This window comes from Diorhabda carinulata, chromosome 1, assembly GCF_026250575.1.
Source record: "Diorhabda carinulata isolate Delta chromosome 1, icDioCari1.1, whole genome shotgun sequence".
Classification (NCBI taxonomy): Eukaryota; Metazoa; Arthropoda; class Insecta; order Coleoptera; family Chrysomelidae; genus Diorhabda; species Diorhabda carinulata.
The window spans coordinates 35,082,687-35,104,794 of NC_079460.1; the positions used below are offsets into that span (position 1 = coordinate 35,082,687).

At 29.2% G+C, this 22,108-nt stretch overlaps 2 protein-coding genes across 3 annotated transcripts in view; one reads left to right on the forward strand and one right to left on the reverse strand.

Moving 5' to 3' along the window:
* The first annotated feature begins 78 nt into the window (after nt 1-78).
* Nucleotides 79-6,436, forward strand: LOC130900323 (UV excision repair protein RAD23 homolog A). The gene is made up of 6 exons (XM_057810855.1): nt 79-490; nt 548-626; nt 684-816; nt 1,117-1,390; nt 2,591-2,858; nt 5,141-6,436. The coding sequence occupies exons 1-6, from the start codon at nt 425-427 to the stop codon at nt 5,338-5,340; spliced, it is 1,020 nt and encodes a 339-aa protein (XP_057666838.1). The 5' UTR covers nt 79-424; the 3' UTR covers nt 5,341-6,436.
* Nucleotides 6,437-9,378: 2,942 nt separating this feature from the next.
* The window catches only part of LOC130900309 (ATP-binding cassette sub-family A member 10-like), a 48,110-nt gene continuing 35,380 nt past the window's right edge, over nt 9,379-22,108 (reverse strand). For both annotated transcript variants that reach the window (XM_057810833.1, XM_057810842.1), the window contains exons 9-28: nt 21,900-22,050; nt 21,499-21,575; nt 20,829-20,963; nt 20,549-20,724; nt 19,342-19,606; nt 18,786-18,921; nt 18,232-18,516; nt 17,749-17,964; nt 16,515-16,724; nt 15,663-15,966; nt 14,934-15,114; nt 14,551-14,872; nt 13,442-13,716; nt 13,117-13,260; nt 12,689-12,895; nt 12,285-12,420; nt 11,275-11,507; nt 11,039-11,130; nt 10,424-10,671; nt 9,379-9,834 (exon numbers count right to left, since the gene is read on the reverse strand). In XM_057810833.1, coding sequence (XP_057666816.1) covers nt 9,737-9,834; nt 10,424-10,671; nt 11,039-11,130; nt 11,275-11,507; nt 12,285-12,420; nt 12,689-12,895; nt 13,117-13,260; nt 13,442-13,716; nt 14,551-14,872; nt 14,934-15,114; nt 15,663-15,966; nt 16,515-16,724; nt 17,749-17,964; nt 18,232-18,516; nt 18,786-18,921; nt 19,342-19,606; nt 20,549-20,724; nt 20,829-20,963; nt 21,499-21,575; nt 21,900-22,050 — 3,891 coding nt within the window. In that variant the 3' untranslated portion in view covers nt 9,379-9,736. The remainder of the gene's footprint in view (nt 9,835-10,423; nt 10,672-11,038; nt 11,131-11,274; nt 11,508-12,284; nt 12,421-12,688; nt 12,896-13,116; nt 13,261-13,441; nt 13,717-14,550; nt 14,873-14,933; nt 15,115-15,662; nt 15,967-16,514; nt 16,725-17,748; nt 17,965-18,231; nt 18,517-18,785; nt 18,922-19,341; nt 19,607-20,548; nt 20,725-20,828; nt 20,964-21,498; nt 21,576-21,899; nt 22,051-22,108) is intronic.

Here is a 22,108-nt window from a genome sequence, read left to right on the forward strand (position 1 = left end):
AAACTTCTTCGTTTCTACCAATTAGGAAGTTTATCTATGGTTTCTGCATAATAGACTGGTTGGAAGTCATAATTCTTTGGCATTCTGATGCGTACGACCACAGAGAAAGTTAGTGGTGATTGTGAAGTGTTACTTTTTCAAATTGCCATAGAACTAATAATTTGAGTGTAATACGTACGTCATTTCCCTTGTAGTGGCTTAGGTTCTTCATTATTTTTCATCTTTTTTCAAGTGTCAGAAATAAAACGCGTCTCGTTATTAAGTCTTGTTCTGTCATTGTAATATGTCCGCCAAATTTGTCAGTTTTGCTATATCATCTTTAATAAGTATTTAACCGAAAATAGCAAAAAGTGGACAAAGACTAAACTGAATATAGTGTTATTTACTTTATTTAAGACTGTTATATTCATTTCAAAGGAGCAAAATGAAAGTGACACTAAAGAATCTTCAACAGCAAAGCTTTATTGTGGATATAGAGGCGACTAATACGGTAATGTATATCTTTATGTCATGAAGGAATGTTTGTTAATATTTATATATGTTTCAGGTTAAACAACTAAAACAAAAAATTGAATCCGAAAAGGGAAAAGACTATCCTTCTGAAAACCAGAGACTGATTTATGCAGGTCATTATAAATAACTGACATTTTAAAGATATTTGTGACTAAATGTTTCTTTTGCAGGCAAAATACTTACTGATGAAACTGTTCTATCAGAATATAATATTGACGAAAAAAAGTTTGTTGTGATAATGGTAACAAAGCCAAAACAACCTGAGAAAACTGAAAGTGGAGATGGAAATTCTAGTACTACAAGGTTTGCTGAATGCTTAATAAAATATGAGCTATTAAAATATCACATCTTTGTTCATCTAATACTCATGTATCTATTTTAATTGCATGTTATAAATTATAAATGAGACAAAGTTTCAATAACCCCACTATATTCATAGATGATTCTCTAGCATATTTGTTTTGAAACATTCATCCAATCTCGATTGTTTTTTTTTCTAGACAAACCAATAGATATGAATTGGTTTAATTTTTATTTTATTGAAAATTGCTAAGAAAGTAGAACCATGAAAAGTTATAATATTATAAAAGTTACATTTTTCAGTACACCTGCAACTCCAGTCTCCCAACCTACTCAGCCTGCTTCTACTGAAGTTACAATTCCAGTATCTCAACAAACTCCTAGCGTACCATCTTCTGTAAGTAGTGTTGCCGAATCTACATTACTGATGGGTGATGAATATGAAACAATGGTACAAAATATAATTGATATGGGTTATATAAGAGACCAAGTTGAACAAGCATTACGTGCTAGTTTTAATAATCCTGAGAGAGCAGTAGAATACCTCATAAATGGTATACCACCAATGGATGAATCTGTAAGTAGAATAGTATGAATAGTATTAAATTGTTATAATGTAATGAGAATTCTAGTATTAAGCATATAGTATGATGAAGTATCAAAAAAGATAAATTGACACAAATAAAAATAAATACATAGAGATACGAATAACTAGAATTTTTCATTTTACAGAGATTGAGACTGAACTTGATATATATATATATATATATATATATATATATATATATATATATATATATATATATATATATATATATATATATATATATATATATATATATATATATATATTTATATATATATATGTCATAAATAACCAAGGTGATTCAGAATTTCAGAATCACTGATTCTTCAATTTTGCAAAATTTGTTATCCTTCAATAGTATCTACTTGAAAAGTTTATTCAGCTCATGGGTTATTAATTTTGCTTCTACTTTAACATGCAAATTTGTTACTTTAGTTAATTGATGCATATTTTTACACTTTTGACTATAATTTAATTAAAACAAAAATATGAACATGTTTCAGTTTTACATTCAACTCTATTCCTTTTCAACTTGTTTTGAAGTTGTTCCATGCATATTGAATTTTTAAAAATGCTTATTTTCTAAATAAGTGAAATAAGAGACCCATAAACAATAAAAAAATTTGCAGAACTACTAGGTGAATAATATCCTATCAAGCGATAATTATATGTTTTGCCATAGGATGTGAGATACATTCCCTGGAAATTTTAGACCCCTAGATCTAGAACATTCTTAAAGGAATCTATTTGAATTATTTGACCTTTTGTTTTATTTTCAATTTTTGAGAATATTTTCATTTTTTGGTTATATTGGTCTGGATAATTAATAAAATTGTGTCATTTGAATCACTTGATACAAATCAAGTCAATCCTGGAAGGTGTTTAGGATAATTTTCTAGAATTGTTGCATAAATAAAATTACTACATGCTTAGTACTCAAGAATTACTGTTTTTTGTTATGGAAGAAAATTCTTAATTCAAATTCACTTGTAGAAATATGAGACTCATTAAAAACTTTTGTAATTTATTTGATTTGTTGGAGTTCTAATAGCCATCCAAATTCAATATTCAACAAAAAAAATTCTTATTTTGTTAGTGTAAAATCACATTTTCAGTAAACAAATAAGATCATTTACAGTTTAATTTTAAAATTCCCACTTAATTTACTCCAAATTTATGTTTTATTTTCAGGTAAATGAGACTACTGATCTTTCAGGAGTAGATGAAAGACAGTCTGATACAGATGATCCACTAGCATTTTTGAGAACTCAACCACAGTTTCAACAGATGAGACAAGTTATTCAACAAAATCCACAACTTCTTAATGCAGTATTGCAACAAATCGGACAAACTAATCCTGCGTTGTTACAATTGATATCTCAAAATCAAGAATCTTTCGTCAGGATGCTCAACGAACCAACCCCTGGAGCTCTAACAACTGAGACTGGAAATATTACAGGTAATTCTCTAACATATGTAAACTGATCACAAAATAGATTTTCCTTTGTTTGAAAGTGATTATTTTCATACCCTAAAGTTCACATGTTATTTTTCTATGAGTAGGCTACTATGAAAAAAGGAAAAAGGTCTTCCTTGTTATATATGCCAGTTTTGTTTAATATTTTTAAGTATGACAGCTATTAACTATTCACTCCTTTATGTTTTTGATGTTTCCTTGAATGATTGAGAGACTTTTTCCTTTTTCAATATAACCTTGTTAATGCATGTTATTTAGGTACTAACCCTTTCAGTACATTTGATGAATGAGACTGTAATCTGTTTACTTGGGAGAAGTTACAATGGGGTCTGAGTCCTCATTTGAATTTGAGAAGCAGGCGTTTATTTTGGCGTTGATTGCAAACAATTGCTTGTTATTTGTTTTTGATATCTTATAGTTACAAATGAGGTCAATTCCTTCTAGAATTCTTTTATATATAACGCTATATAAGATGTCTTAATTAAAAAATTCATTTTATGACATCAAAAATGATAATTCCAATGAAGTAAAATTAAAGCTATATTATAACAGCGATTACAGTGAATTAGAGAATGAAAATGATGAAAACGATAATAAGTTGGAAAGTGATACTGACGATAGTGAAGTAATAACAGTAAGTCGAAAACGCACGCGACTTTTATCGAGCGATTAATGTTTTTTACCTGTGCAGATTAGGTGATAATCCCACACCATTGAAAGTGTTAGACCAAGTTCTCACTGAATTTTTTTGGTAAATGATAGTAGTTGAAACGAATAGATATGCCAGTCAAATAATTGCGAAAGAAGGTGCAAATAAAGAAAACCAAAAGTGTTTTTAATACTCCAATTTTTGAAGCCACTATGCCACGGGATAGGTTTTTTGATATAACAACATTCCTTCACTTTACAGACAACGAAAAGTTTGTTAAAAATGATATAATTAGAAAGATCAAAAATTTAGTTGATTATCTGAATAATACATTCGAAAATTTTCATACTTCAGAGAGTGCTGTATCACTATATTAATATCATATGAAGTTCTAAGGACGTTGGAGTTAATTCAGTTTAATCCATTGAAACGACCGCGATTTGTCGAGTCTTCCATTCAGTACAGGTTACTGTATTAGTTTTAAAATCTATGTTTGCACAGATAAAATACCAGGAACTGATCTGATATACCGGCGTCGTTATCTTATCAACTAATTTTGTAAAAAAGGCTACACACTATATATGGACAATCAGTATTCGTTTCCACAATTATATTCAAAATTACTGGAACAAGATACAAATGTAGATGGAACTGTGCGACAGAACAGAAAACACACGCTAAAATAGTTTATTTCCCTCAAAATAAAAAAGGTTAAAATTTTATAATCCCACAGTTTATTAGCACTAATAAGGAAAGATAAAAAGATGTATACATGCTTAGTACCAAACATTCAAATATTGATTTATTTGATACAGGAAAGCGAAAAAAGAAAGATGAAAATTTCGACAAAATAATCAAATATAGTCGAATATTGTGAGAAAATGCGTGAAAGGTTACAAAAAATGGCGTTTTATATAATACATGACTATTTTCAATTCACATGCTCTACATAATAAAGTCAATTGTGCAACCATTGTCCAATTTCGTTTAAAAATTGCTGAAGAATTATTGGCACAAGTGGTCCGGTCAAATTAAAATACCTGTGAGCGTCCTTCAAGTGCCACATCGTTTGCAAGAGAAAAATTGGGCACATTTTCTGGAGAAAAGAGAGAGTTGGTTCTTGTTCTTTGTAAATATTTCTATTGTGTTTCGTTTAAATATTTATTTACATTTTTTAATTGAAATATTCTTTCAAAAATATATTTATATCAACACTGTACATTTGTTGGTTTCATAGGGATAGTCTTGGTCTGTATTGTTTGCATGTTTGACTTACTTTCTTTGTGATCATATAAAATATACACAAAGCTCACTTGCTGAGTATAATTGTTTTGGATTATTCAAATATTTTCCAAAATATCTTCATAAATGAGCTTATGGCCAAGCATGTTTTTAATTAAAATTGACCCAACTACTAGAAAAAAATGACAGTAATTTGTCAGTGCTTTTGTTAGAATTGCCAGCACTCTTTGTGAGGTTGAGAATTGATTTAATATATCCTTCTTATCGACGCCACTTTCATTTTCAAGTAAATCTAGTAACAAATTATTTCTAGTTAAATAAAAACGCTTGTTATCAAATAAAAATTATAATTACTTTCTTATTTTATTTTTAGCTGGATCTTTAGGAACCCAGGCAGCAGCAGGAGGTCCTCCACAGGGTGTGATACAAATAACCCCACAAGACAAAGATGCCATTGAAAGGTTAAAAGCATTGGGCTTCCCAGAACATTTGGTAGTACAGGCCTATTTTGCTTGTGAAAAAAATGAAAATTTGGCCGCTAACTTCTTATTATCTCAAAATTTCGACGAATAATTTTGCTTACAGAGTTACTGTTTTTTTTTTGTTTTGTTTTTATATTGCTCTCAGGCACACTAAAACCCATCTGTTGACTTTTGAAAGTTTCCATACACTTTATTTATATTTAAGTGGTTTATCCCTAAGATAACAAAATTGATTGATCCACTTTAACAATTTAGTAGACAATCATAATATAGTGAGGGATTTAAAAAGTATGATCGAGAAAGATACTAGTCATTGTTAAGTTTTATAGTTCCATCAAGATTGAGGTCTGCTTGTACAAGTTCCTTTAACAAACATGAATTAAACTCAAGAAATTATCAATTTGATACTTTCTATCTGCTTCTATAACAATTATATTCGTCAGTTCACCAAATTTACTTGCCCTAATTGGTATTTCAGATGTCTTAGCTTCTATATTGTATTGTTTATGTCTATGCACAAGCCAGACAATTTCATAGAGGAGACTAGATGTAATAACTTTTTAAAGAGAAAATACCACAGATATATTGAAGTAGATTTTGGGATAGTCATTAGTTCTATATTTTTGTTTTATAATCTAAAATTTAGAGTACAACCTTTTATTTTTAGTCTGTGAAATTTAATCAGATGAAAATCTCTTGACATGGTCAAAATAAAATTAAAAATAACACAAATGGAGTTAGAAGTTGTACTAGCCCCTGTTTTCTCTATCACTTTATTTCCTTATTCGATATCTAAAGAAGTAAAAATGTTAACGTAGGACTTTTTTCACTTCTTCATATTGACTTCTAGTTAGCCGTACAAATAATCAATAACATTATTATGGGCAATCACTTATCTCATAATGTGTATGGCTTCAGCTTTCTGGTGGGTATTTAGCGGTATGTTTCTTATTTGTAATATCACATTTTCATTTTTTGTTTCAGTTGGATTGTGTATCTTGCTGTACATAGCCTGAAAAATAAATTGATAAAAACTGCTTGAAATTTTTTCTAAAATTTAATTTGTAATATAACTAGTAATTTTCCAAGGAAAATACTTTTCTGGTTATTTATTGTAATGAATAATTTCTTCAAGTCACAATGTTAAACTTACAATGTCTAGAAAATATATTTAACAGTGCAATGTTTTTTAATGTTTTTATCTTAATATTCCTTCTTTATTATCGTATATTCATTTAATATATGAAGAAATATGTGAAAAAAAAAGAAAAATTCAAGTATTGTAATTAGATAATAAAAAATAAATACAATGAACAAACAGAAAGCAGAAAAACACTTGTAGATACACCACACTGTTTTTATAAAACATTTGAGAACAGAAAAACAAAACCCACATTGAACGTGAAGTGTTAATAGAGGAAAAATATGTCAAAAATGGGACCTCTGTTTCAACTCTACCTAGTTTTCCCAATAAAATTATATTCAATACTCAAATAGTTTAAACAAATCTACTTTTTCTAAATATGAGTGCATGCATGACTCATGAAAGAGGGTGGGGTACTCCATTTCCTAATTATCAGCTTTTAAAGCGATAACATATTCATCACTGGATTGTATTTGTAGCAGTCCAATGTTTTATTTTCCTCTGTAAAATATTTTCTACATTTTTCTATAGTTTAGGGTGTGATACCCAAAAGGTATATTGCATTTTTCTCTACTTTCATCGCGTTAAAAGTAACTGTATGCATGGATATCAGGACAGAATCTAACCTAACAGTTATTCTATGTTAGCTGTTCTGTTCGGATACAGTTGATTCTGATTTTGTTTCTAAATTCTTTGAAGCATCTTTTGTGTAAGATAAACAGTGAAAAACTAAGGCTAAGACTAAAACAAGCATGTCAAGTAGGTAATATTTATTTTCAAATCTATATTTTGCTCTGTTACAGAGAGTATTAGTTTTAAATTTATATTTAAATAACAAGATTTGTTAAGTACGATACTTCATCAAGTAGATTCCTATTTTGCAAAAGAATTTATACAATGCAAGCAAGTTTAAGCAGTTTTAATCGAGGCACTATTTTGTTTTTGTAAAAATTATTAAAGCTAAATATTCAAAACTTAGGGTTTAAACTTATTTAGTAATTAAAACTATGATTTTTGAATGAATTTTATTTATATTACAATTTATACAGGGCACTGCTAATTTTAAGAAGGAAAGTAGGAGAATAATATGAAGTCAACAAAATTTCTTTTACGAGGCTAGAAATGAAATTTTCATACAATTCACATTTGGGTATGAACAATTTCATAATTTGCATAACTTATTGGAGTAAAATCATTTGGATCGACAAATAACGGGAGCACAAATGGAATGTTTAGGAAGAGAATTGATTTTTTCTGCAAATTTTTAATTTAATAAAGAAATCCGCAGTAGTTAGTTAGTAGACTTGTTTTCTTCTGCCAGAATATCCGATGGATGTACACAATAACACACACACACACACACACACACACACACACACACACACACACACACACACATATATATATATATATATATATATATATATATATATATATATATATATATATATATATATATATATATATATATGTATATATATATATAGCTACTTTTATTCTATTTTCTTTTAATTCTGACATAGATAAACAATATAAATACAGAACATCCTGCGAATTTTATTTGCAGCGATGGTTATCAATTATCTACGATATGAAATACAGGTATCTTGCGCATAATCACTAAAACTCCTATTACAACTATACAGTTAAAGCTCAACTGTTCCGACTTGGATCATATTGGTACCCGATGAGATTGCAGAAAAGATTTTGTTTGGTTTGGGACTTGGTAAATTAGAGCGCAAGAAGTTTTTTCATGTTTTGAGTAGGAAATGTAAACGGTGACATTAAATTTGAAAATTGAGAATCAATTAGAAGCTAATGAATGAAGTTAACAATCATAGATATTTGCTAAAAAAGTTATCTCTTGATTGGTCATAAGTATATGATAATAATGTTGAATCAACTCTTAATCATCCCAATGGAAATATCAAAGGTCAAATATATGTTGTGCGCTCTTGGATTGCAATACAATAAAATACTAATTTGTGGCAAAACAATTTAGAGCTCCAGTAATAATGTACCAACTCATGTATCTTTGGTTGTTTGTATTTTTTTAGCCTATAATTACACTGTAATTATTACTCATCTCGTAATCGCCGAACTGTACCTCCTTAGTATCATTTTATTCATCTTGGCAATATTTAACTCTAATAGCGTACCCTGTATAAGTTAATTTGTATATTCGAAAATATATTTTGAAAAATATGCAGACATGTGATGTGTAGATATAAATTCACAAGTTTGATACCAAAATCCACTTTTTCATCGGCAGGAAAATATTTGGACAGTTATAAATTTTTGAGATGTTTTTAAGTTATACGAGATCTATGAAAATTAAAAAATCAACTTATTTAGTTTGAGACTTGGTTGAATTTTATGAAATTAGAGGCCTTCCTCTCTATCACTCAAAATGTACAATTGTCTGAATCTGGAGTGAACAAAATGATAAAATTAACTGCGCAATGCAAAATGAATAAAATATTTGGTTGAGTTAAAAATACAAGAACATTTAATCAGCAAAAAAAGCTGCTTATTGTAAATATAAAGCAAGCTGTCACTGAAAGTTTCAATTTTTTCTCAAAATGTGTTGAAAGTGAGGTTTAATTGCTTTAAATAAACCTCATGCTACAATGTTGTAACTTTGATAGTTTTAATCAATCAATACCGAGGGCTGCCTTTTTGGTTTTGTTCACACAAAAATTAAGATCATTAATCAAATTAGCCATAAATGAAAATTTTATTTAATAATAAAGAAATCACAATCTCAGAAAATTTTTTAGTGGTCCTACGTGCAAATACATTAAAACTTAAGTGAAAAAAATTCGTTTCTTGTTGGATACCATAAAAATTTCCGATAAAATTTTTTGCTGATACATGAATTTGTGAGAAAATATAGTGAGGTAAACACTACCATAACTATTCACACTTAGTTTTTGAAAAAATTGAATTAATAAAAAAATATAGTTTTTCTCGATAGTTCTAATGATTTCCTGTAATCAATAAGTACTAGTTTACTACTTAAGAGATTTGGTAGGCCAATTCATTAATTTTCGAGAAATAATTATTTTTAAACTCTATCTTTAATTTGATTCAAGATCTTTATGTAAGTGTGAAGAGACTGCCCTCATAAACATTTTAATATCTGGTATCTGAGTATTTTTAAATAATAAATTAAATAAATCTATAAATAGAAGCAACAAAAACTTACTAACAGTTCATGTTAGTAGATGAACATAACAAATATTGTAAAATTTTATAAACGACTGTCCCTTATTTATATTTTTACCCTACTATTTATTAAGATCACAATTGAATAAACACTATGCGATTTTTCTTTCCAATTCTATTCGTCGTTTTCGCTTTCATGGGCAAACTTCAAGAACACCTGTTCCAACGTTGTTTGACTAAAACTATATTCTTCAATGTCCAGCTCTACTTTAGCTGAAAAAATATGAATTTCAATTGAATTTAACCATATGATAACAAAAATATATAATGTATATGTACAGTTCTATTTTCTAACTGTTGCATCTTTTCATGAATTTGATTGAATCAATAATTGTTCAGGTGAATTTTTTTATGTTATGTGTTTTTATTTCTACTATACTTATTTTTGTATAAGTTTCGATATAAAGCATTGAATAAAGATTACAACAACTTTATCTTTGCTTGGTAACTTGTTCATTATTTATTTATTTATAACTTTTGAGGTTCAATTTTTTTTATATAACCATTAACCTGCAAATCGGTTTCTAAGCATATACGTTGTTGTTTGTTAAAAACGAATGTCAAAAAGCTCTATATTAATGAATAACGAAAAAAATCATTACAGTGTGGTATGAAATATCACATATTTTTATTTAGAGGTTATTACACCTAGAACATAAAAAATTATATATAATTCTATTTGAGAAGCACAGTCTTAGGTGCATATCAATGACAGTATTTTATATTCAGTTAATTCTAATAAGCAAAAATGAATAACATCGAGCACAGCTTTGTATCTGTTAACAATAAATTTCTCACTTACCCTTCTCTAATTGTTTAAAACAATTCGCTAGCGACGGAACACTTTGTTGGGGGACACTGAATACAAGCCTGTCAGCAAAACTTTCTTGAAGTGTAGCTTCTGGAAAGAGTGAGGAAATGAACTCCCTAAGTTCATCATGCCTATCTCCAGAATCTGATGTTGGAGTCATATCTCCTCCACCTAACTTCATTTCTAAAGTATATCCAGCACCGTAAAGATTTTTTAAATGTTGAGTCGAACCAAGGCACCTAAAATTTCGATTTTGTTATATATCTACCAAATACAGGAAATAAATAATTTTATTACAGAGAAAATAAATGAAATGAATATAAAAAAAATAAAATAGTGAAATGAGAAAGTAGATAGAAACTATGGAGAATAAAAAATAAAGCAATATAAGATTTTAACTAAAGTGACGGTATAAAAGCAAAAGAAAATAGCTGAGAAGAGTTTGGAAGGTGATTAACCAAATAATATAGGCAGTTGATAGATCAATAAAAAAAGAAAAGATATTGAATCAAAAAAATAAAAGTTATATAACAGAAATAACGCAAATAGTTGAAAAGAGCAAATTGGTAAAAATAAATTATAATGAGAACAATTTGAAGTACTAACCTTAATTCTCCTTTGACCATAATTCCTACTCTGGAACACAAAGCGTCTGCCTCTTCCATGGAATGCGTAGTTAGGATTGCTCCTTTTGAACCCTAAAAATTTCACAGCACTGAAAATTGATTCCTCAATTGTTCCACTTATGCTATTATTAACATTTTTCACTGATTTTCATTACTTAATTTTACATTGAAAACAAAATGTTGATACTCGTACAGTAAGTAAAACATAAAACCTACCTGAAAACTCGCCAGCACAGTGTCCCATAAAAATCTTTTACTCTTAGGATCCATACCGGTACTTGGCTCGTCCAAGAGAACTATTTTAGGATTGCCAACCATAGCCATAGCAAAACTAAGTTTTCTCCGAGTACCACCAGAACACTGATGCGTTTGCTTATCTGCATGATCATGAATTTGCAGACCGCTCAGATATAAATTGACTAGACGAGAAATGGACTGATAAGGCACACCTAAACAAAATATTTTCTTCTTAGTACTCTTCATATATTGTCAGAATTGAGAATTTTATGTATCCATCAACAAATAACATTCACATCAGTAGAATAGATGAATTATTACTAATAGCACTAAGTATTGAAAGTAATATATTTTACATTCAGTATGAATCGATTTGTTTGATACTAATTAGGTGCGATGAAAATTGCTTAAAAGACAAAACATTGACGAATGGAGTCATGAAACAACTGGTTTCAAGAATTATCAATAGAGCGAGAGTTGGCTGCAAAAAAACCTGGCCTATAGAGTTACCGGATGAAGAAAAATCATTTAGTGCCAGGGCAAATATGGTGCACAACATTGCTATATTTTTTCTACGGTACATTTTTTGGACATAAACTATACCTATATTTGCCCTGGCACTAAATGATTTTTTCGTTACAGTGAGTAGTATCATTCAAAAAATACTTCATCCAGTAACTCGATAGGCCAGGTTTTTTGCAGCTAGCTCTTGGACTATAATATTTGTTTATGATTTATGATAGATTTACAAATAATGTCTTAAAGAGAAGTTTGTCAAATTTAAAAGATATTTTACTCAGTGAGTTTGAGTAGTAACAATGGAAAACAAAAAATAAACAAGTGAAAAAGTTATACATAAATAAAAATAGAACAGTGTTTTAATAAGAACTTTTCACAAGAAATGTTCACTTTTAACTTTCATAAAATTCACTGAATTGTGTTAAAATGGTATAAATAAATAATAGAATATATTTGAGAAAAATCCTTACCCCGTATGGAAGCATAAACTTCTAAGTGCTCTCGCACTGTTATATTTTTCCATAATGCGTCATGCTGGGGACAGTACCCGAGTAGTTGGAATGCAGAATTCATATTTGATGTTATACTGTTACCGGCTATTTGAACCTGAAATAAAAAAAAATTGAAATTAAAATGGTTCCTTAGAAAATATGACAATAAGAATGACAGTTTTTATGAGAAGGTAGACAGAACGTTCTACTGAAAAAATAGCACATTTAATCTCGGTAGGCTTAGGAAAATTCGTGGAGAAATTTAATTCGAAATGTTTGCAAGGGTAATATTCTAAACTTGTTTGTAAATATTATCAATAAGTGATTTAAATAAATTCACTTTTAATTTCGCGAAGCCGATATTTTCAAAAATAGGTACTTACTCTTCCTCTTGTTGGTGCTTCCTCAGCCGTAATGATTTTCATTGTTGTGGTTTTTCCAGCACCGTTGTGTCCCAGAAGACCGAATACTTCTCCAGCATCAACAGCTAAGGAAAGAGATTTAACAGCGATTTTCGTTGTTTCGACTTCTTCTTCTGATTTGCAACAGTTGCATCTTATTTGACTCTTAACATATTCTTTATGTAAATTCTGTAATTATCAGTAATAATTATTAGTTACGTGTTACTTTTTAGTTGTAAAAATAAAAAACATAAGGTCCTACCTAACTTAAGCAATTACTTTCTATTTCCCTCATATCTTCGTAAACTTGGCTTATCCACTGACATTTATTGATATTGTGAATCTTTTGGATTTTTTTCTGGTCAGCTTAATGCTTTCATGAAATATTTTATATCAAATATTCAACTTACCTCAACCATAACCACAGGAGGGTTTATTATATGATTGTGCATTAAATTTTTCACTTTATGTCTCTCGGCTTTCACATCATGATCTTCATTTTCACCAATATCACTTGCTTCATTAGCATCTTCAGTAAGATCATCAATAACATTCTAAAACCCAAATAATACAAGTTTTTAGTGATAATGTCTTCATGAAAATGATATAAATTATTATTTTATGATTAAAAAATTAATGTTACTATTACATATAACTATTGTTCCCAAATCCAAGAATTACAATTTTTTTATTTACTTTTACAGTTTAGAAATTTTATACGAATTATCAACTCACCTTTTGGAACGTAAAAATATCTTTTATTCGACCTCCGCTCTTCTTAATATCAACGATAAGGAGAATAAAGAACCAAAATGGAATATGAAGTAGTAGACCCACGAATATGATGATGATTTCTTTGGTCATATAGTTCTCTAATGTTAATTCAGTGCAGCCAAAATTGCTCTTACATGCTAGATCTACCCTTTGTACGAAATAAATTATTGCGTAAGGAAGATACATCGTGTTAAGAAGAGAACAGATTATATGTAGTGTTAATGCTACGTTTCCACCTGAAAAATGATATTATGTTCAACATATTTGTTTTGGAGTGTACGGTTCCGATCCACATTACATAATTTAAATTTTTTTGAAAAAATGCATTAAGAGAAAACTAATCAGTTAATTAAGATAGGTAGAGCGCCAACTTTTATAAATGGAATCGGTCAATGAGTTTTGAGGGATTTTTGTCTTAAATTATATTTTTTTGCATTGATGGTTTGAGGAGCATGAAAAAATGTGTTTGGCTTCTCCATTGATCTATTATCGAACTTGAAGGGAGTTTCGTCAAATGACTTAGATTGTGCTATTTGTACTAAATTTGCTGGCATCACTTTCTTTACCACACATTTAAGTTGGTATGATTGTTTTATATTGTATTTTGATTTTCTAAAGCCAAATATCTCATTTTTACGCTTCAGATCGCACATATTTAAACTATCCTTTCCAACAACATTCTATGAATTTGAAGATCTTTTTTGTTACAATTAGTATTTGTTTTAATTTTTAAGAAAAAAATTAAAATCTCTCCCACCTTATTTGATAAGTTACGGAAATTTGCTTGAAAGTAAGAGGCTGTGGTGTGAACTCACGTATTAATGCAAACGGTGTAGCTAACGCCATCTATCAAAAATATTTTAAACTTTTGTATACATAGAAAATTTAAAAACTCTATGAATTAATAACTATCTATGATCACATATTCAACAAACTATACATTTATATTGCTAATTGACCGAGATTTAGATTGAGCGGGGAAAAGTGAAAAGGCTAATATTTATTTGTATCACCTACATTTTTTTTAATATGTACAGTAAATAATTATGTAATAATAAAATCGCACTTACCAAGAATCATTACTAATAAAAATGGTACCCAGCCAAGGAGAGTACATACATTTGACATAATTGATTGTGCAGAATCCGTTTTGTCAAATATGTAGCTAACGCAAGTGCTAAATAGAATTGATGATGGACAATAGAAAAAAATTAAAATTCCTATAGTTGTTAACGCAGGCCACGATGACAGAGATGGTGTTTTAAAAAGTAGTACTAGTAATAATAATATAGCACATATGAAAGCCATAATTGCTGCTAATACAATGAAGTAACTTATAAAATACAATGAAAAAGACAAACCATTGACCCTTAATTGATTTTTTGCTTTAATCTGAAAATAAAATAGTAATTAGTAGTATGTTTGAATTGAGAGCATTCTAATGTGAACGTACCTCACGATCATAGACCATATCTGTAGCCAATGTAACGGGAATAAGAGCAAAAATCATCCCCATGGTAAACGTAGCTGTACCCATACCCAAACTAAAATCACTAGATGTTTGTTGAAACGGTTGAGCTCTTACTTCTATTGGATTCCACTTTCCATTATTTACCACCATACCTGACAATAACCTGAAATTAAGTAAAATACCATAGTAAAGAAGAAGAATATTGAAAAAACATTGGTCCAAACTTTGTTTCTTAAAATGACACAGAAATGAATCATTATTAAACTCTAAAACCCTAAGATTATTAAAAATATACATGAAATATTTCATGGAAAAACAAAATGAGGATGTAAATGAGTATTAGATGTCATTAAATTAGATGACTTTAAAAAACCTTTTATTTCATTTTTCCAAATTGAATATATTAATAAAATGTTTCTCGGAAACATTCAAAAGCATTAGCTATTTTCATTCTAACAACTACCAGAAAGTCACTGATAGTGTCAAATTTTTAAAACAATTTGAGAAGCTTCCCATTTGTGAAATAAAGCCTACACATTGTTTTCTCTTACAGAATGAATCTGCACATTCTTATCTGGGTTTTTCATAAGCTTTCCAATGACAACCACTTGAGATTTAATCTCATAAGGAAGCCCACTGGGTTTTACAGTTTAATGATTTAATACTATATCACATTAGGATACGCCTTACGAGTGTGTGATTTTTTCTTACCTGAAAAGAGCGTTATTTATTAAATTTAGAGCGATAGGTAAACTGTGTTGTTGTGTATCATTATAAAGCACAGTTATACTGTAATCGGGATATTCAAATCGATTTACATTAAATGCCATCATATGTGGTGCTATGCTCAATAAAGATGAAAAATTACCATCGTAATCATCTAAGGCGTAGGCATCTAAGTCTAATAGTTGAATAAAAAAATCATCTAAATTGGCATCTGATCCATTATGCACAGCAATTGGCATTGGGGGATAAATCGACAAATTGAGGGCAAGTGATTTCGTTCTTAATTGACCTAAAAATAAATATACGTTTGTTAACACTTATTACTTTTTTACAAATCGGATGCATTTGGATTCATTTTTACAGCTGTATGTATAATTGAGACGTATATAGGAGAATAGGGTCTTTGAACATTTCAGTCAAGTATTAATTGTTATCAATTTGTTTTTGCCACACATTTAGATAGATCTTTATAATTTTATCTTTATGAATCACGATAAAAATGAATAGGCTACACAAAATTGACTTATCAATATGAGTGAGTCTTTTCATAATTTTCCATTATTTCAATCTAAGTTAAAGAGAATAAAGAAAACTAGCATCATCTGTTAGTAATACTAACCCACTAATTTAACAAAACTACTTACTATCATAAAATAACATAATACATTAATTGTCAAACTGTGTAAATATCAAATTTTGGCTTCTAGCATATACAGTTTGAGATTGCGCATTTATGAATCGCTATGTATACTTTGGAAGTGAAATGAGTTAAATAAGTTTAAAGTTATAAATTAGTAGCTCAAAATCTATTGCAGACTATCATTGTAGATCTCTTACCTGTTTCCCAACTGTTGACAAATAATCCTAGAACAGCTAAGCCTAGAGGTAGAAATATCATGAAGTATAACTTTTTTATATCTCGTCGTAAACGCAAAATTCTTAGTCGTAATAGGGCAACTAAAGTTTGAAACCAATTTGGTTTACAATCTATAGATTCCAAACCAATGCCCTTCGTAGAAGAATCGTTTACATCATAGTCTCCGGCAGCTAAAAGATTATTAAACTTATACATACATCAATCAGTTTTTTTGTAGTGAATTTTAGAAAACAGCAGAATTATATTAGATACAAATTATTTAGTTTGAGCGAAGACAATGATGATTTAAGAGTATGAAAAGACAATAGTATATATCATAGTATCAAAATGATTTAGGTAGTACTACTTTTCTAAAACATTTTGATCCAAAACTGTTTATGAAATACATATTTTCGTTTACGAGTTAAAGATAGGAAGTTATTATCAGAAGTATTTTTTTCTAGCACCATTTACAATCTAATTTTAAAGCTACTTTGCAGCAGATAGTTATTAATCTTTTTTGGTGGCTGCATTTTGGTACAAAAGAAATGAAAATGGTTGAAAATAACGATTTTAAAAATGTTTTAATTGGAAGTGCCATGGTGTTGGGATTTACAGCATACTATACAAAGTATTAAAACTTGTTTGGCCAATGAGAATATGTATGAATTTGTTCCTACAAAGATTTGTCTATACTTATCAGGTTATGGAGGAAATATACATATAATAATGACATAAAACATTTTTTATAATTAAAACTTTTCTTTATTATTTGCGGTTATATTGGAAATTAACAAATGTGCTTAAAAACATTATATCCCGAAATTATGATAAAAATCTATGATTTATTTTTAAGAAATGAGCATTATTTATAATTTTTCAAGTTTCCAATTTATAATAAATGGAACAGATCAAACATTCAAATAAACATCTAAATATTGATTTTTTGGGTACGATTGACTGCACAAAACATAACAGAATAGAAAAATGGAAACCTACAAAAATGTTGATGTTTTTTTTTCAATAGTTTGATTGAATACTCAATTCTCAGTTGAAACAAACAGCAAAAAATTTTGATAATTGTATGAAAAATACAAATATTTATTAATAAATCCTAGGCTTTGAAAAGGAATTTTTTTTCGATTTTAATAATATACTTTTAGATTGATATATTAATAAATTATTGTTTCTATGAGCAAATATATAAATCATTACCTTTGGCATCTTGAATAAGTGCATTATTACTTTCATTTTGTAAAGATTGATAACTCGTACTTTTGTTTTGTAAACTAAGACTTCGGCTTAGTGCCCTATTCCTTACAATCTTTTTTGATAGATTGTCGACTGTATCCTCTTCAGTTTCTTCATCTCGCTCTAAATGAAGAAAAACTTCTTCTAAAGTGGTCATGGAAACACCGTAGCTAGATATTCCTGAAATTATTTCAATAAACAAAAGTTTAACTTGTATTAGAACACTCTGCAATACATGTAGGCTGGTTATTCTCAAACATGTATACTGAACATACGACTACACCAACACTCACAATTACCCTGTCTGACGCGCGTTTTGATAATTGAGTTATTGTTTTTAGAAACTGACAGTGTAACTGTGAGTGTTGGTGTAGAGTTAGTGTAAACAGTGTGTTTAGTATGAATATCACAAACGGTTCCAGAAATGTTAACCGAATAATAACTCACCTAATTTACTACTTTTATTATTAATTTCTTGTTCTATAGCAGAAAATAAAGACGCAAAATTGGATACAGCATTATGAGGTAGTATAAAACTCAATTCCCTTCCATGTCTTCGAGCTTTTTCAGCTTTCGGTACATGCGTAGTGACGAGTTTGTTTATTGCATGTTCTTTAGAATGTCCTTCTAATACTAATGTAAGATGATATCCAATTCCAAATTTATTTTTGAGAAACAATGAGCTACCACAACATCTAATGCTTCCTTTAGATACTACCGCCTTTCTGTCAGCTGCAAAATTGAAAAAATAGGAGTTTAGGAGTAAATAAGTAAACAGAGACATTTTATTCAATGACTATATAGATAGTTTAAGATTAGAATGGATAAAAATGCTATACGTGAATAATGATAAAACAAAAAATTGAATAAAAAATATTATAATTAAAGAAGTGGAGTAAGAGTTTATGAATAATAGGCAATTGGAATAGCAGGAACATGAGGGAAACTAGGTTATGTTGAGTAGAATACTATATAACTGGATCTCTTTTGTCTATACTCACCTAAAATATCCGCTTCGTCCATAAAATGTGTCGTTAATAGAATTACTCTTCCATGACGTTTATTCTGCAAGACTGACCACATATGTCTTCGTGAATAAGGGTCAACACCAGCAGTAGGTTCATCTAATATTACTATCTACAAGCAAAAGTATTGGATAAAAATTCCAACGATTTTATACTCATAATGAAAACACACACACACACACAGACATATACATATATATATATATATATATATATATATATATATATATATATATATATATATATATATATATATATATATATATATATATATATATATATATATATATATATATATATACTTTGCATTAATCAAATTTACCCTTTTGCAACCCACCAAATTTATATCAGCAGCTAGTATTCTGAAACTAAATAAGTTCGAGTACTTCGTTTTTAATTTTCTCAAATATTTTATTCAGCTTCTGCAATTATTGTCAATTTGGATTGTCTTCACATTTTAAAAAAAACTTTTTTTTGTTGCTTTGGTGCATTTGTTATTTTATCAATAGTATTTATCAACTAACATATTTACCTTTGGATCTCCAATTATGGCTATGCCAATGGATAATTTCCTCTTTTGGCCCCCACTTAAGTGCTTACTTGATGAATTGGCTTTATCAGTTAAATCAATATCTCTTAGTGTTTTCATGACTTCAAATTCTATTAAAGATGGATGGATACCTTTAACCGCTGCAAAAAATTCGAGATGTTCGCGAGGTGTTAGATTATCAAATAAAATGTCATGTTGTGGACAAACACCAGTCATTCTTCGAATTGCATCCATATCATTTGGATCTCTGTAAGAAATTATTAATTATACAACATATAATTATTCAAATAAAATTTTCGGTATAATTTATCTTTCAACTTTCTAGCTAAACAAATTAGATCCGTTATAAAGGAATAGTAGGTTTCAGATCAAGATAAGTATTTAATATGTTGAATATGTAGTGTCAAACTAAATATCAGATATGAGGTTGGTTTTAAGAAGCAAAAATGTCCATTGAAAAATCAAGTAAATTGTTGATGACGGAGTGGGCAAGAGAGATGGAGAAATGGCTGTCACATTAATAAGAGATATATTTGAAGTGTGGGATATCACTTCGCAGGATTGATTGGATGTTTTGCTTCTATAGATCGATTTAGATGGGGCTAAAGGTTCCTCGAATATATGCCAATGATCAGGACAATGGCCGTGACCGTTTATAGAATGATAACAATGAGGAGAGTAAAAAAACTATGGAATTGTTAAGTGGTCATGACATCTTCATGAAGAGCAGCAAGTATGAAGGCAATGGATTCATTGTGCTCAGCGGAAGGCGTAGGTCATTAGAGACAGTGGTTTCAGGGAGATTAGCTATCACGATGACAGTTTTTTGAATTACAATAGCGATGACAGTTTCAAGAGGATCGGTTGTGATAACATTTCTTTCAAAGGCACAAGAAGAATCGGCAAAGATACTATTAATAGAAAAATGAAAGAAAAAATACCAAGATTGGTATAAAAATGTATGAAGTAAATCATTTTAACAGTACTTCATTGGGAGATTTTGATTGTCCAGCAGTACAGATTAAACAAGGGAGTAGAAGCACTTGCTACTGCAGGGTGGATTCGTTTACAAATACTGTATAAATTTGTACTGAGGTCTAAATTATTCATGTGGGTATTTGAATTACATAGAGCTATATTTTGCTTGCCTGTTAAAGAATTATATGTAACATCAGAATAATATAATTACCTTACATCATGTCCAAAAATATATGCTGTACCAGCAGTAGGAGCTGTTAATCCAGTGAGAATATTGAATAAAGTAGTTTTTCCAGCGCCATTGTGACCTAAAATGGCGGTGATGTGTCCTTCGTAGATTGTAAGATTTATTCCATTCACAGCTTTAACTTCGGGTTTTTGACAATGCTAGAAAAAAACAAAACAATAAGTTTCGGAAAAATCTTCCAAATTGTGATAGTTTAGGATTTATTTTTTGATTAAATGAATTATACATATAAATAAATCAGTACCTGAAATGTTTTATACAGATCGACAATTTTAATTGCTTCTCTTCCTCGCATTTCTCTTGGAACAGGCTCAACATCTAATGTATAGTCAGTATTGTTTAAAGATTGTTCTGAGCTTTCACCGTTTGCAAGAGGAAGCTGTAACACAAATATAACAATAAATGGTTTCAGTATTCATCGAAATACAAAATAAATCTTCAAAAACTTCCCCACTATAAATTTTAGAACTGATTTCCAATAATTCAAACAACTATAGAAATTCACTTGTTCTGTAAACAACTTCAGAAAATTATACATCAATTTTTTTCTTTATATTCAACAACAATATGAATACTTCTACTCTAAAATTAAAAATTTCTATTCATTTTTTTAATTATAATTTATGGAAAGTAATCATAAGCAGTATTAAAAAGTATAACACATAAATAAGAACTACCGTTTTTTTGCTCACTAGCTGACGCCATCAGCAGATGATATCTTAAAGTATATCTGTCAAATTTTTTTGAGATGGGCGTGAAAACAGAATTTAAGTATATTTCATTTTTTAGTAACAATATTGTTTAATGAAGAAAATAACAACCTGGATACTGCAATGTTAGGCAGTTTTATTCAAAAAAGGAGGATATTAATTTCTGAAAAATAGAGAGCAGTAGCCCTTTTCGAGTCTTCCTACCTTTTGATGTTTTTTTTTAGGAAACCAAAATGACCACTTGAAACAGAAAAATGGCGGCCGTTTCACTCCATGTTCACCTGAAATGAAAATTCTGTATTAATAAAGCTGCACTGTTAAAAAATTGTTTTTCTCAATGTGTTCCATGCTGCACGAAAAGTACAACTTCGTTGTTACCAAAACTACAGTGAGAATTATGTTGTGGTTGCTTTAATTACTTCAGTATCTATTGTGTATAAAATAAGACATCTTGAATGAATCTGAATAAGAATTAGGAGTTAAAACAAACATTTTTTCAAATTAATATTAAATACCAGTCAATTGTTAGGGGAGAGAAGATATGTTATCATTTGTGAACCTTGAACTGTGTAATTTTGATGCAAAGATTCTAACAACTTACTTACTGGGCACAATGCTGTCTAAATAATAGGCTAATAATCCATATAAAACTGTATCAACTGCCATCATTATTAGACTGCCCCCAAAAGGAACACCAGGACCAGACCAAATATTACTAATATTCACTCCTTCACCCGATAAATCCATAACAATTGCCTAAAATAGTTTAAATGTTACTTAATTTGAATTGAAGTTAATCATTTCTTTACTAAAT